Raw genomic sequence first — 15,097 nt, forward strand, 5'->3', positions numbered from 1 at the left:
AAAGATGCCTGTTTATTCAACATGCTAGTTAGTTTCCATCCTGCAAATCTAACACAGAATCTGTCTGAACACTCTTTAAAAATTTATTTTCAGACGGTTACACATCTGCTGTACGCATTACACTAACTGTTAGGTGGCAGCCTTCTGTAGGTCACATAATTTATACCAGAGTGGGAAGTTAGTGTTGCAGAAGGACAACAGAATTCTCAAGAGCAGAAAAACTTTAGGTGGTGTAGAACAAGTGCTATTTTTTTAGGTTGGTCAGTCATGGAATAATTAAAAGACACTTAATTTGTTAAGCCTCATCTCTAGCACAAAGTATGTTTCTAAGACTTTATTGAAGCTAACTCTATGTCTTCAGGGACTTTAAAAAACCTTGACTCATGTTCAGGAGTCGCCTTAACATAACAACATGCTTTTACAGAAAGTCAGAAGGCAGACAGAAAACCACATCTATGATGGGAACAAAGCATGAGTATCTAAGTTAATCAGACAATAAAAGACTGAAAACTTAAGAATGCTAAACAAATTCAAAGCATAGAACCAGGAAAAAAAATCATCTTACATGGGGGTTATTTTTCTCCAGTAGTTCAGTAAACTTTTCCAACAGTGCAATGAGAAATTCTCTTGGTTTCCGTAAAACCCAGGCCGGCTGGGCAATAAAAATCCTGAGGAAGACTCCCCCCACAGAAAGTTCACCTTCTGCCTCACCATACACCACAGCAAAGTCTTCAGGCAGCTGTTGAATTGTAAAGTAGAAGTTATTGACAAGGGTATTCGAGAGATCTAAAACTGCTTCTCTAAGTGGTCAGGGTCACTAACTGTATTCTCCAAAACAAGACCAAGAAACCCTTCATCTTGAAAGAACATGAGGTAAGAAGTACCAGCAGAAACAACAGTGCAGCGCAGGCAGTACCACCACTTTTCTTTCAAAGAACACAAGTAACTGAACCTACAACTGCAACAGTGGCAAACTCTAGCTCAAGGGAACACCAGCAACAAGGCTGATGATACAACAGCCCTTTCCTTCCTTGCACACTTCAGGGAAAGGTTTCTCACCAACAGACTAGGGAAGTTCCCAGTTTTCATCTGGACCAAAACAGACATCATGATGTGTTTAGAAACTGGTTTAATGCTGAACTAGAGGACTGTTGGGAGGAAGTAATATCTAGCTTTTCACAGAGACTGGGAATCACTACATACTGAAACACCTCATTGATAGGCCTGATGCGAGGGAATGGCTAAGGACTCAAATATTTTTTGAAAGCCAGTGACTTACTAAAGTTACTTCACATTTACCAAGAGCAAGTTTACTATGGCTATGTAGCGACAACTTTTTCCGGCAACCCGGTATTCTCCTTTGTTGCTGACTTTTGATGAGTTTTACAATGACCTGAACTATCAGAACATTCAGAGTATGCTGACAGTGGTTTTACCAGTGTCTAATTTCAAGGCGCAAGTAGTAACAAAAGCATCAATTCTACATTAAATCAGTTGTTTTCAGTTATGAACAGTTATATTCACAGCACAGCAGTGAATTCTTGTTAGTACTTCAAGAGAAAAACATGTTAGAGTCCAATACATGCATCTATTATCAAGCCTCCCTGGACACACTCCAAGCAGAAAGAGTATACTTTTACCTTCCAGTTAGTGTCAGGGTTGTCCCTCTGAAGTTTAAAGTGCCTTTAAAAAGAAAGTAAGTTTTAATGAGCAGTAAAAGAAGAGTTGTCTTCTCTACTTGACATCTCAGTCTCCCTCCATCATCCTGAAGTAGCTCCAGTTTCTAAGCCCCATTCTACCCACATTGTATCCCTCCAAATCCTATAGCAGTGAGCAAATACCTGGACCGTGCACAAAACTGCACCTGCATTACTGACGTACAAGTACCGTACACAAACAGTGAACAAGTTTCTTTCACTGAAGTGTGGCTTGCAAGAATTCTGCTTTTTACAGGCAGAGCTCAGTCTCACAGCTCTTCTACAGCAAGTCTGGTTTACTGCCACTAAGAGAGTGCCTCAGTTAAAGATAACAGAGTCAGAAGGTTTCCACATACTCAAGCATCATTTCTCGAACTGTTGTTGATACTCTCTCCCTGGAGCTGTCATTCCAAATTAATTCTGGATTTTCATGGGTTCCCTCAAAGATATGAACAGCAGCTTCAGGGTTGTCTCTCATGGCATCCATGAAGACTCCAGGTAAAAATTTCATTAATGTGATTCTAACCTAGAAAAGATGAACATAAATGACATTTAGTGTATCACACAACAAACAAACAGATGTAGAAAACTCCACAATGTCCAACTGTCTTTAATGCTGGAATTGTCAAGTGCTAGACCACAACACCACAAAATAAAACAGTGCCACCATTTCAAATAGCAATAGCCAGTGACACTGAAATCTAGGTCTCTACTGTTAAAGACATTACAAATGGAAACCAAACTGCTTATACAAGTTACAATACATACAACAGCTTCTAGAAGTCTGCTCACAAATTAAAAATTAAATAATTTTGAAAAAGCCTGATTGCTTCTTACATGAGTACTTCAGATACAGAAGAGGATTTTTTTGCTCATCTTTAGAGAGATGCAGGTAATATCAAGAAAGAGTTCCAACACAAGCTGTTAAAATTCTTACCTTTGGACCCACCAGCTTATCTGCAATCATTTTGGCAAAAAGCTCTGCCGTTTGGGCTCGGACCTGTGGATGAGTTGAGTTGCAAAACATATCTAGTAAGTAGATTAAAGCACCTGTAACAAAGAGATAGGGAGCATTAATTTTTTTTTTTTTCTGGTCACAAGTAGTAGAAATTCTCCAATTCTACACTGATTATTTCAAAGGGAAGAGTGGCCACTCTATGCACTTTAAGTCCATTGTTGCAGAAACATTTGCTTTCAGTGTAGTACTGTACCTTTTGCCATGGCCTCTTTAATTATTTTTGTGCTAGATGTCAAAGCATACAAAGTTTCAAGGACAAGCTGCCGACCTGCCAAAATAATGAACATTAAGAACTTTGCTTCACAGAGAATGAATAAGCAAAGATAAATGTAACTGGTCTTAACAGAAAACTGTATCAAAACAGCAATAAAGCTTCAGACAATACAAGTTAATTGATTTCTGGCTACATTAACACTACATTAGTTAAGGAATGTCAAATCAATCACACATTCTAATACAGCGTAACTTCTTCATTAGATGCCAATTAGCTAAATTCCCAGGAATAACTTGTCAGTGGAACACTACACAGTTCAGAAGTAATCAGAGTACCTGCAATTCGTATTATTCAGGTCACACATTTAAGACAAAAACCGGTCACACACAACATTTGTGCAAACCATCCTTGATAGCTTCAGATATGATAGTCACTACTGTTTAAACCAGCAGACAGATGTGACTTAACAGCATATCAAAGGGCCCCTGGGACAGAGCTGGTCTAAATTTTGCGTTTGTTTAAAAAAAACACCTATTTCTATTCCTGCTTCCTGTCATCGTCTTTAAAATAATGGTGATTCCCGCTTGGTAGCTCTGCTTTTCTTATCTAGCAAGGGAAATATCTTATCTAGGGAAATAACTGATAGGTGAAGAATGTTATTAGGACTGGGCATAGAAACACCATGTTTCACTGGGGATGCACTGCAGTACTGTCTTTACTGTTCTCATTAATAGCTGAGCAACCAGAATGGAGCACAGAAACAGCTGGGAAGCCTGAGGAAAGCTTTGTTCCAATGTATAGGTGTTCTTACTGTAGTTTCTTTTCATAACTCAGCTCTACATCCTATAAAGCTCACAGGACCATTTTAACCTAAAACTCAGTGCTAATTTCAGCCAGCTGCATTCTTATAAATTTCTGAGTTAGAAATTCTTTGCCTTGCAAGATGGAGAATCCTATGGTACCTACTTGAAGGTAAGGAATGCAGGAGTGCCAGTAAGTTAGCAAGAACCATTGCCTCAGCAATGTTGTTAACACATTCTTGATTACTTGTTACTATGTTCACTACCTGCAAAAGATCAGAAACAGCACTTGATTATATTTCAGCTATTCAGACACTTTTCAGAAAACCCAGTGTTACAAAGTCAGTCAACTCACTGGCCAACAGAGCTGATATTTACAACATTTATTCCTGCCACAGAATTATTTTGTCTCTTCTGGCAAGGAGGATGCAAAGATCTTCGATGTTCATGGCATCAAGTATCCCATGTTCCTCCAAGGAGGAACTGACACCTTGGAACCCTAGTCATAGTACATTTTAGATGCTACTCTTAACAGCTACACAATCAGGTTTATATGGATTATGTAAAGCATTCAGACAGGGAGGTTGGGAGTTTGTGGGGGTTGGTTTGTTTTTTAGTTGGTTGAGCTTTTTACCTCCAGAGCCAACTGCTGCACCAGGCCAGCTCCATGAACACGCAGAAGGGAGAATATCAACTTAAAGTGCCCTATGCATTCACACTCAGAACCTGCAAGACACCAAATAAGTTACTCCCCATGTTGGCCAAAGCATTCACTGAAGGCCAAAGTTTCAAGGACATGCCCGTATTTCACTATACAGAGAGGTGTTAAAGACTACACAGCTGAATGTAGTCTGCCACAGTAGTTGTAACAGCTCATACAGGACAGCACTTTCTACAGAGTTGGAAAATTATGAACCCCCCTCTATTAATCTAGCTTCCACAGAATTTCAGGTCAACAGTATTTCAAATTGGAGGGTACCTCCCCTCTCGAAGGAAAGTAACTGATATAGTTCTTGGACTACCTAGTTACTTGCATTCTTACAAGACAGCTAAATGAATTCCATAGCTTTATTTATCATCAAAACCTATTGTCTTCAAATACACTTGTCCTTTCCAAATGTCCCAGTTGAGAGCAGGGTTGCTATCTCTGGCAGGAACAGCTGCCTTCAGGTTTACAATTGCAAACACAGAGAATATCCTAACCAGATATTATTAGATTCCACAACAGTAATATGGTTTGCTTTTAGAAGTAGCATATAATACAGTAGGAAAACATCCCAATCATTTGTCTCAGACTTTTCCAGTCTGTACACTGATGTCTGCTTATTAAACTTTGCTGCCTCCTCTCAAAAGCATCTCCCCCTCTTGCTTTACTAGAGCCCTAATACAGGTGCCATTTAGGTGCTTATTTGCACACAGTACTCAGTTCAAGGAGGTTTTTTCGACACAAGGAAGTTTAAAAATCAGTTGCAGATTCTTTGAAGGATTACAGAAAGTTTCTTTCAAGAGGTTTAAGTCTGCCTAGCAACAGCAGGATTGAATTACAGTTGAAACAATGATTCAGAGATGAAAAACAGATAAGGCATGAATTTAACCCAAAATTTTGCTACCTCTACAGACAGTGTCTCCAGGTAAGGAAAAAACCAGCAAGCTTATATGGCTTACCAACAGTGTTAAAGTCTGTCAGCAAGAAAAAAAAGCTTTCTTCTCACTGGAAGGTAAAGACTACAGAGGTTCAGAGTTTTTAAGGTTGTCCACAGAAGAGTATACTGGGGAAATTCAGTTTTAAGCCCACCTGGGTTGTGTTTTATGACATTTCTCAGAGCCTCCAGGGCCATTTCAACTCTCCGTAAACGATCTCCATGTTGATTGGACTCCACTTTCCCAGTCTGAGTTATTGCCATGAGCGTATGAAGGTACTGTGCTTGTGAGCCCACGTAATCCAAGAGGCTTGCAGCAAATGCTTTAGGAAGCTTTGAAGTAGAGATGACAGCATTTAGCTGTGTGATGCTACAGTACCCACAGCAGAAGAAAATGTATCCGAATAACTTCTACGTTTCACGTATTCCTTTCTTCCAGACAGGCAACACTTCTCTATGATCACTCTAATATCTAGATCACATTAAACACTATTTCTACCTAAACATACACTTAAAAAGCTGCCACTAGTCCAACAGATGTGTTTGCCCACACATATAGATTGTAAAGCCAATAGGCAGAATCACCCTAAGTGCCTGCATCAAAAGCTTGTAGAGAGAAGTCATTAAGATTTCTGAAGAGCACAACTTATGACAGACCTGTTCTTTTAATTTATTCTGCTCCAGTAAAGAGCTTTCTCATGACATGCTCATCTTGAAGGATATTTCTGTAACATTTTGTATTTTCTCCATTCTGTTTGCAATGACAGACAGTTAAATAGGAAGAAGTAGCATTCCAAACACTAGTTTTACAGGAAGATTTTCTCCTACATCTCACCTCTAGTTGGAAGGTAGGGACCTCATTGTAGACTCTAACAAAAATCTCTCCCACAATAAGTTCCTTTGCATGGTCACTGAAGACAAAGTCAGATCCATAGCTCTTGTCACAATCACCCTTTAAGCAGAGATAAGCAGCACAAGCTCAGACAGAAAATAATCTTACAGAAAGTATAAAGCTATAATCCGATAAAAAAATAGGCAATACTTGAACAGAAAACTTTATGCTTAAGCAAGTCAGAAGGTCAGACTGAAACATAACATGACATGAACAAGCAAAATCGTAGGGGTTTTGTTTTCTTTTAAAAGCTATGGAATGAAGAAAGTGACTTTGGGGTAGACAACAATGGATATTTGTATTAACCATACAACTACATCCCAAGAGGAAAACACAAAATTGTTTGTTTGGTTTTTTTTTTAGTAGTACTGGGATTTAAAGTAAAAAATATCTTACTCTCTTAATCATGCTTTCTTGCTGAGATTCCAAAAACTCAAGTAATTCAGCTCGTGTCCCATTGTTCCAGATCAAGTAGGGGCTCTCTGTGTTACTGTTAAGCATCTTCAGAGTCTAAGAAAAGGAATTTACAAGACATATAACACATTTCCAACAGTTTTGGATTGTTATGCACAGTAATCAGAACATTTTTCATCTTCAGAGTCTAAGAAAAGGAATTTACAAGACATACAACACATTTCCAACAGTTTTGGATTGTTATGCACAGTAATCAGAACATTTTTCATGGTATCAGTCAATCCAATCTCATTAACAGCTTGTTGGGGTTTAAGTCTCCTGTGGAATTTTTTCCCCCCTCCCAAGTTGCTAGGAGACTAAGTGGCGAGTGCTTAACGTGGACAAAAGAACTGATAACTTAGTTTTAGGAGAGGGAAAAAAGCTCCCGGAAAGAGCGGAGGGTGGGGGGATCTCGCGGTTTTTTTCTCTTCTTTTTTCTTCCGGGGGGAGCACGGATCGGGCACGGCTGGCTGGAGTCCACGGTTAACGAAGGAGTCTGGTCCTGGGAATTCTACCATCTGTTGGAGTATCCAGGAATTCGGAGTTTCTTCGCTGTCCTGCTGGATTTTGGGTCAGCCCGGGTCCCGCCGCCGCGGCTTCTCCGGCACTGCCACCTCTGCCTGCCGAGGACACCCCGTGCCTGCGGAGGACAATCCACCGCGCCCGGCTTCCAGCCATCAGCGCCGGAGCCTCCACCGTGTGCCCTCGGGGTTCTTGGTTCTGTTCTACTATTGTTATAATTGCTGTTGGTTTTTGTGTCTGTCCTGTTATATTTACTAGTAAAGGACTGTTATTCCTTTTCCCCATAGCTCTGACTGAAAAGTTTTATTCTTAATCTTCCGAATTATAATAACACGGAGGGAAGGATTCAAATTCCTCATTTCCTAGAGAAGCCTGCCTCTCCATAGCAAATACCTGTCTTTTCAAAAACCAAGACAGAATTTGGCGCCCAACGTGGGGCATTGAGAGAAAAAGGAATAACAGTTCTTAAGTGCCTACATTGCTGTGCACTGGATATCATGTGGTCTTGCTTAACCTGGTTTGAGTGGCATGTGGGTGTGGCCGTATTTCTCCCATTTGCAGGCCCTTTTCTAAACATGGGCCCTGTAACTAAGGTTACTGTGGCTGTCATCAATTTTGCTATATGGGTTAACGAAGTGAGGAAATCGTGGATTTTTAATTTCCTCTGGAAGGCAGGCACATGGATTCAGGGCTATCATACACTAACTGTGTGTTTCTGGAGTTACTTTAACAACGGTACCTACTGTGAAGAAATGACACCGGGGGAAATTTTTTCACAACCCTTCACCCAGCTCTTTGGGCCTACCCCACCAGTCTTTGAAGGGTTCAAATCTCTGAATGTTAATGACATCATACAGTGGCTAGTGTTGCTGGTATGCCTGTTCTGTTTAGCATTTAGAGATAAGGGGAGACTGACCTGGATAACCACCCTGATACCTACCCTAGAGAATAAGGATGCTGCCCCACAGCCTGAGCCTGTCCCACAGCCTGACCCTGCCCCACAGCCTGAGCCCGTCCCACAGCCTGACCCTGCCCCACAGCCTGACCCTGCCCCACAGCCTGAGCCCGTCCCACAACCTGACACTGTCCCACAGCCTGCCTCAGGAATAAACCACCCAGATTTGGTGAAGGAGATAGGTGAGATGCTGAGGGAGTACCTTTCCCCTGTCGTAGCCTCATTAGCCCCAGCTGCTGGGAAACCCTCCCCCTGCCCCGACAAAGGAGAGTCTGATGGTGCAGCAGCAGAACCCACAGACGTTACAACCGTCCAGGTTCCAGCTGAACCACAGGGGCAGCCACAGCCAGCAGCAGTGGCCCCTGTGGAAACAAAGAAGTATAAGGTGAAATCAGAGCACCCAGGCAACAAGGATAAGAAAGGAGGGCCCTCACAACCCGGGGAGGAGTCAGAGGTTGAGATCATCACTGAGTCCCTGACATATGAAAGTCTCCGTAATCTGCAGAAAGATCTTGCACGGCGGGGACTTGAAGCTTATACAGCCTGGTTACTTCGGGTCTGGGACCTTATAGGTACAGGCGTGCAGCTAGATAGTAGTGAGGCAAGGAATTTGGGACCCTTGACCCAGGACTCAGGTGTGAATCAGGTATTCGTAAGGGAGCCAGGGCCCCTTTCCCTTTGGGAGCGGCTTTTAATGAGTGTACGGGAGAGGTTTGTCCACAGAGACAGAATGCAGGAGCACCATCATAGAATGCGCTGGAAGACCCTTGAGGAAGGGATCCAACAGCTGAGAGAAGTGGCGGTATTAGAGGTACTCTTTGGGAGGGGTGGACAGCATGATAATGACCCCAACAAAGTCAGGTGCACAGGGCAAATGCTGTGGAATCTGGCAACTCTAGGACCATCTCAATACGCCACATACATTGCAACAATTCATCCTGATACCAACCGAGAGACAGTGGGTTCTGTAGCCAACAAGCTTAGAAATTACGAGAGTATCATCTGTAGCCCAATGCAGGCTCAGGTCTCTGCTGTGGCTAAGGAACTCAGAGAGGAGATGAGGGAGAAGATGGAGGAGGTGACAGGGAAGATGGAAGAGATGATGAGGAGGAACAGTTCCCATGTAGCACCGGTGCGAGTTACAGGCCCCAGAGTCAGAGGTCAACAGCCCCCAGCTAGAGAGAGAGGGTACACCCCACGAGCTGACCTGTGGTACTTTCTGCGTGACCATGGGGAAGACATGGGAAGGTGGGATGGAAAACCCACTTCTGCCCTGGCAGCACGGGTGCGTGAGCTCAAGGAGAGAAACACTAACCGAGGGGGTTCCACTAAGATGAAGGTAGCCTCGACATCGCACGACCAGGCTGCCAGGTATTATAGAAGTGAGGATGATATGTCAGATCCCCGTGAAGGAACCTCTACCATGTATGCTCAGGAGGGGAATAATGACCGGTGCTAGAGGGGCCCTGCCTCTAGCCAGGGAGAGGCACGGGAAAACCGGGTCTATTGGACGGTGTGGATCCGATGGCCTGGCACATCAGAGCCACAGAAATATGAAGCTTTAATTGATACTGGTTCTCAGTGTACCCTGATACCATCGGAATATGTGGAGACAGAACCTATTTCCATTGCTGGGGTGACGGGGGGATCACAGGAACTGACTCTGCTGGAAGCCGAGGTGAGCCTGACTGGAAAGGAGTGGCAGAAACATCCAATTGTGACTGGCTCAGGGGCCCCGTGTATTTTGGGCATAGACTTCCTCCGGAATGGTTATTACAAAGACTCTAAGGGATTCAGGTGGGCTTTTGGAATAGCAGCTGTGGAGGCAGAGGGCATTAAGAAATTGAATAGCTTGCCTGGACTGTCGGAGAACCCATCTGCAGTAGGACTTCTAAAGGTAGAAGAGCAACGAGTTCCGGTTGCCACCTCGACGGTGCACCGCCGACAGTATCGGACAAATCGAGATGCCGTGATCCCCATCCACAAGATGATTCGGGAGCTGGAGAGCCAAGGGGTGGTCAGCAAAACCCACTCACCCTTCAACAGCCCCATCTGGCCTGTGCGCAAGCCTGACGGAGAATGGAGATTGACTGTGGACTACCGTGCCTTGAACGAAGTGACTCCACCATTGAGCGCTGCTGTGCCAGACATGCTGGAACTCCAGTACGAGCTAGAGTCCAAGGCAGCAAAATGGTACGCCACAATTGACATTGCTAATGCCTTTTTCTCCATTCCTCTGGCTGCAGAATGCAGGCCTCAGTTTGCTTTCACCTAGAGGGGCGTGCAGTACACCTGGAACCGACTGCCCCAGGGGTGGAAACACAGCCCCACCATCTGCCATGGACTGATCCAGGCTGCACTGGAAAAGGGTGAGGCTCCGGAGCACCTACAGTATATCGATGACATCATTGTGTGGGAGAACACGGCAATGGAAGTGTTTGAGAAAGGAGAGAAGATCATCCACATTCTCCTGAAAGCTGGTTTTGCCATCAAGCAGAGCAAGGTCAAGGGACCTGCCCGAGAGATCCAGTTCCTGGGAGTAAAGTGGCAAGATGGACGGCGGCAGATTCCCACTAAGGTCATCAATAAGATCACTGCAATGTCCCCACCAACCAGCAAAAAGGAGACACAAGCTTTCCTAGGCGCTATAGGATTCTGGAGGATGCACATTCCTGAGTACAGCCAGATTGTGAGCCCTCTCTACCTGGTCACCCGCAAGAAGAACGATTTCCACTGGGGCCCTGAACAGCAGCAAGCCTTTGCCCAGATCAAGCAGGAGATCGCTCATGCAGTAGCCCTTGGCCCAGCCAGGACGGGACCAGATGTGAAGAACGTGCTCTACTCAGCAGCCGGGAACAATGGCCTGTCCTGGAGCCTTTGGCAGAAGGTGCCAGGGGAGACTCGGGGCCGACCACTGGGATTCTGGAGCCGAAGCTACAGAAGGTCCGAAGCCAACTACACTCCAACAGAAAAGGAAATCTTGGCCGCCTATGAAGGAGTTCAAGCTGCCTCAGAGGTGATTGGCACAGAAGCACAACTCCTCCTGGCACCCCGACTACCGGTGCTGGGGTGGATGTTTAAAGGAAAGGTTCCCTCCACCCATCATGCCACCGACGCCACGTGGAGCAAATGGATTGCCCTCATCACTCAGCGCGCCCGCATTGGAAACCCAAATCGCCCTGGGATTTTGGAGATAATTACAAACTGGCCAGAAGGTGAAAACTTTGGTCTCATGGATGAAGAGGAGCAGGAACAAGTGACACGTGCTGAAGAAGCTCCACCATACAACCAACTGCCAGAAGAAGAAACACGCTATGCTCTTTTCACTGACAGTTCCTGCCGCATCGTAGGGATGAACCGGAAATGGAAAGCAGCCGTATAGAGCCCCACACGACAGGTTGCACAAGCCACTGAAGGAGAAGGTGGGTCAAGCCAACTTGCTGAACTCAAAGCTGTTCAACTGGCCCTGGACATTGCTGAAAGAGAGAAGTGGCCAAAGCTCTACCTCTACACTGATTCGTGGATGGTGGCCAATGCTCTGTGGGGCTGGCTGGACAGGTGGAAAAAGGCCAATTAGCAGCGTAGGAGAAAGCCAATCTGGGCTGCAGATGAGTGGAAGGACATTGCCACTCGAGTAGAGAAGCTACCTGTCAAAGTCCGTCATGTAGATGCCCATGTCCCCAAGAGTCGGGCTAATGAGGAGCACCGAAACAACGAGCACGTAGATCAGGCTGCAAAGATAGAGGTGTCAAAGATAGACTTAGATTGGCAACACAAGGGAGAGTTGTTCCTAGCTCGATGGGCCCATGATGCCTCAGGTCACCAGGGTAGAAATGCCACCTATAAGTGGGCACAAGACCGAGGAGTGGATCTAACTATGGACAGTATTTCTCAGGTTATCCATGACTGTGAGACGTGTGCTGCCATCAAGCAGGCCAAGCGGGTGAAGCCCCTGTGGTATGGCGGGCGATGGTCCAAGTATAAGTACGGGGAAGCCTGGCAGATTGACTACATCACCCTTCCCCAAACCCGCCAAGGCAAGCGCTATGTGCTGACCATGGTGGAAGCCACCACTGGATGGCTGGAGACCTACCCTGTGCCCCATGCTACTGCCCGGAACACCATCCTGGGCCTTGAAAAGCAAATCCTGTGGAGACATGGTACCCCTGAGAGGATTGAGTCTGACAACGGGACTCATTTCAAGAACAGCCTTATAAACACCTGGGCTAAGGAACATGGCATTGAGTAGGTGTACCATATTCCTTATCATGCGCCAGCAGCCGGGAAGGTTGAACGATGCAATGGCCTGCTTAAAACCACTTTGAAGGCACTGGGTGCAGGGACTTTTAAGAACTGGGAGAATAACTTAGCAAAGGCCACCTGGTTAGTGAACACTCGAGGTTCCACCAACCGAGCAGGCCCCGCCCAATCTGAGCCCCTGGGAACAAGAGATGGAAATAAAGTTCCTGTAGTACACATGAGAGGAATGCTGGGAAAAACTGTTTGGATTAATTCTGCCTCCAGCAAAGACAATCCCGCTCCTGGGGTTGTTTTTGCTCAGGGACCTGGCTGCACATGGTGGGTGATGCAAAAGGATGAAAAGACCCGCTGCATACCTCAAGGGGACCTTGTTTTTCGGTGAACACTGTGACTGTGTCTGTATTTATATTCACATGTATATATATGTATATTATTTAAAGATTTAAATTCAATATAATATGTTGGTGTGGGAAAAAAAATTCGGGGTGGATAATGTTGGGGTTTAAGTCTCCTGTGGAATTTTTTCCCCCCTCCCAAGTTGCTAGGAGACTAAGTGGCGAGTGCTTAACGTGGACAAAAGAACTGATAACTTAGTTTTAGGAGAGGGAAAAAAGCTCCCAGAAAGAGCGGAGGGTGGGGGGGATCTCGCGGTTTTTTTCTCTTCTTTTTTCTTCCGGGGGGAGCACGGATCGGGCACGGCTGGCTGGAGTCCACGGTTAACGAAGGAGTCTGGTCCTGGGAATTCTACCATCTGTTGGAGTATCCAGGAATTCGGAGTTTCTTCGCTGTCCTGCTGGATTTTGGGTCAGCCCGGGTCCCGCCGCCGCGGCTTCTCCGGCACTGCCACCTCTGCCTGCCGAGGACACCCCGTGCCTGCGGAGGACAATCCACCGCGCCCGGCTTCCAGCCATCAGCGCCGGAGCCTCCACCGTGTGCCCTCGGGGTTCTTGGTTCTGTTCTACTATTGTTATAATTGCTGTTGGTTTTTGTGTCTGTCCTGTTATATTTACTAGTAAAGGACTGTTATTCCTTTTCCCCATAGCTCTGACTGAAAAGTTTTATTCTTAATCTTCCGAATTATAATAACACGGAGGGAAGGATTCAAATTCCTCATTTCCTAGAGAAGCCTGCCTCTCCATAGCAAATACCTGTCTTTTCAAAAACCAAGACACAGCTAGACTAATTGCACAAGCAAGTTTAAAGTGTGAACTTTTCCATACTGGAAAAACATACAGGAAAAACAGCATATGCAAGTTATGTGGTAAAGTACAATCTAAATTTTAGTTCTCTTTAATCCGCTCTGAGACACACTTATTTCACATTCTCCATCCACTTTTGACAGTGAGCAGCAACTACCTGCAGCATCTCTTTACAGATGACTTCCTTCGCACCACTTTTTAAAAGTTAAAAGTTTAATCTTTGCTCCCCATCATCATTATATCCTTAAGCCCTGAACAATTAACTCTACTTTTTTGTTCCTGTATTTGTTTTACAAATATTATTCTATAAAGCACTGTTCCTGTCCATAATGTTTGAGGCTGAACCAGTTTCTTTTCCCTGCAGTTACCTCAACTGCAAATAAAAATCACAAATAAAAATTATTCTTGGTACCACAACGGTCTAAGCAAGTTCAGTGTTTTAGAAGTGACCAGCTACTCCCACAGGAAGTTTTGGCCAACAGATGCTTACCTCAGCAGGACTGACCACAGCAAGTTTTCTTGCAATGTAGGGTGTCAACATTCCAGCTAAGCTTTTCCTGATCGCTGGGTTTTCAGGGGTAGCTTGTTCATCAGAAAGATACCCTCCAAGACGACTCAAGGCCAGGAGACTCAGCTTAGCAAGGCTATTTGCTACCTCCTGAAAAATATAGAGACAGTTTCAGAAAACCTAGAGCTTTCTTCTGAGAGCAAAAATTTACTCTTCTACTGTATGCTACAGATAAAATCTATCTTGCATGAAATCCATTAGAAACCACGGGGTTTGGCAGCTTTAACAGTTGAACGCTTTAAAGAAACAAAAAACCCCCAAACCCAAAGAGTATTCATCACTACACAATAATTCCCTTCCAAAACTCTCTGTTAATGTTACTTTTCATGCAATTCAGTGATTCTAACAAATATTTGAATACACTTGGTCTCTTACTAAAAGAAGGCAAACAACAGCAACTGGTTGTTGAAAACACCTTGGCAACATTACCTGGTGGTTTGAATCTTCACTTTTCTGAATCCCGCTCTCCTCCAGTGTATAGTCATAGTTGAAGAGGTAACCCAGTAAGTACCACAGAACTCCAGCTTGGAACAAATGTGTTTGTAGCCAGTAATCTAAGGCAAAGGAGCTGACACACTCTACTCCTAAAGCAGCTACTCGTGGTATGGTCTGAGGGGAGAAAAAAGAAGTTTGCCTTAATACCTGTAACCAAAGAATGCCAACTGGTTTCCGTACCAAGGATTTAAAAGCCAAAACTACCTAATTCTGCAGTACCTATCTAAGCAGCCCAGAGATGAAAACTGAAGTAGACATAATTTCTACAGCTGAAGTACTTGGTAACCAACAACATGGCTAATTTGTCAGCATCTTTCAAAGGGAAGAGTACTTGAACAGTTATTTCATATGACTAGAAAGAAGCATTGATGAACTGCTGGAAAA

At 44.5% G+C, this 15,097-nt stretch overlaps 1 protein-coding gene across 3 annotated transcripts in view; it reads right to left on the reverse strand.

Annotated features, from left to right (window-relative positions):
• DNAJC13 (DnaJ heat shock protein family (Hsp40) member C13) overlaps positions 1 to 15,097 on the reverse strand; it is a 63,684-nt gene that overhangs the window by 6,422 nt on the left and 42,165 nt on the right. For all 3 annotated transcript variants that reach the window (XM_040054531.2, XM_040054475.2, XM_040054521.2), the window contains 12 exons: positions 14,648 to 14,827; positions 14,141 to 14,308; positions 6,658 to 6,771; positions 6,205 to 6,321; positions 5,525 to 5,702; positions 4,364 to 4,455; positions 3,896 to 3,995; positions 2,909 to 2,983; positions 2,635 to 2,747; positions 2,054 to 2,223; positions 1,641 to 1,683; positions 566 to 739 (listed from right to left, as the gene is read on the reverse strand). In XM_040054531.2, coding sequence (XP_039910465.1) covers positions 566 to 739; positions 1,641 to 1,683; positions 2,054 to 2,223; positions 2,635 to 2,747; positions 2,909 to 2,983; positions 3,896 to 3,995; positions 4,364 to 4,455; positions 5,525 to 5,702; positions 6,205 to 6,321; positions 6,658 to 6,771; positions 14,141 to 14,308; positions 14,648 to 14,827 — 1,524 coding nt within the window. The remainder of the gene's footprint in view (positions 1 to 565; positions 740 to 1,640; positions 1,684 to 2,053; positions 2,224 to 2,634; positions 2,748 to 2,908; positions 2,984 to 3,895; positions 3,996 to 4,363; positions 4,456 to 5,524; positions 5,703 to 6,204; positions 6,322 to 6,657; positions 6,772 to 14,140; positions 14,309 to 14,647; positions 14,828 to 15,097) is intronic.

Source organism: Hirundo rustica, chromosome 1 (assembly GCF_015227805.2).
Source record: "Hirundo rustica isolate bHirRus1 chromosome 1, bHirRus1.pri.v3, whole genome shotgun sequence".
Taxonomy (NCBI): domain Eukaryota; kingdom Metazoa; phylum Chordata; class Aves; order Passeriformes; family Hirundinidae; genus Hirundo; species Hirundo rustica.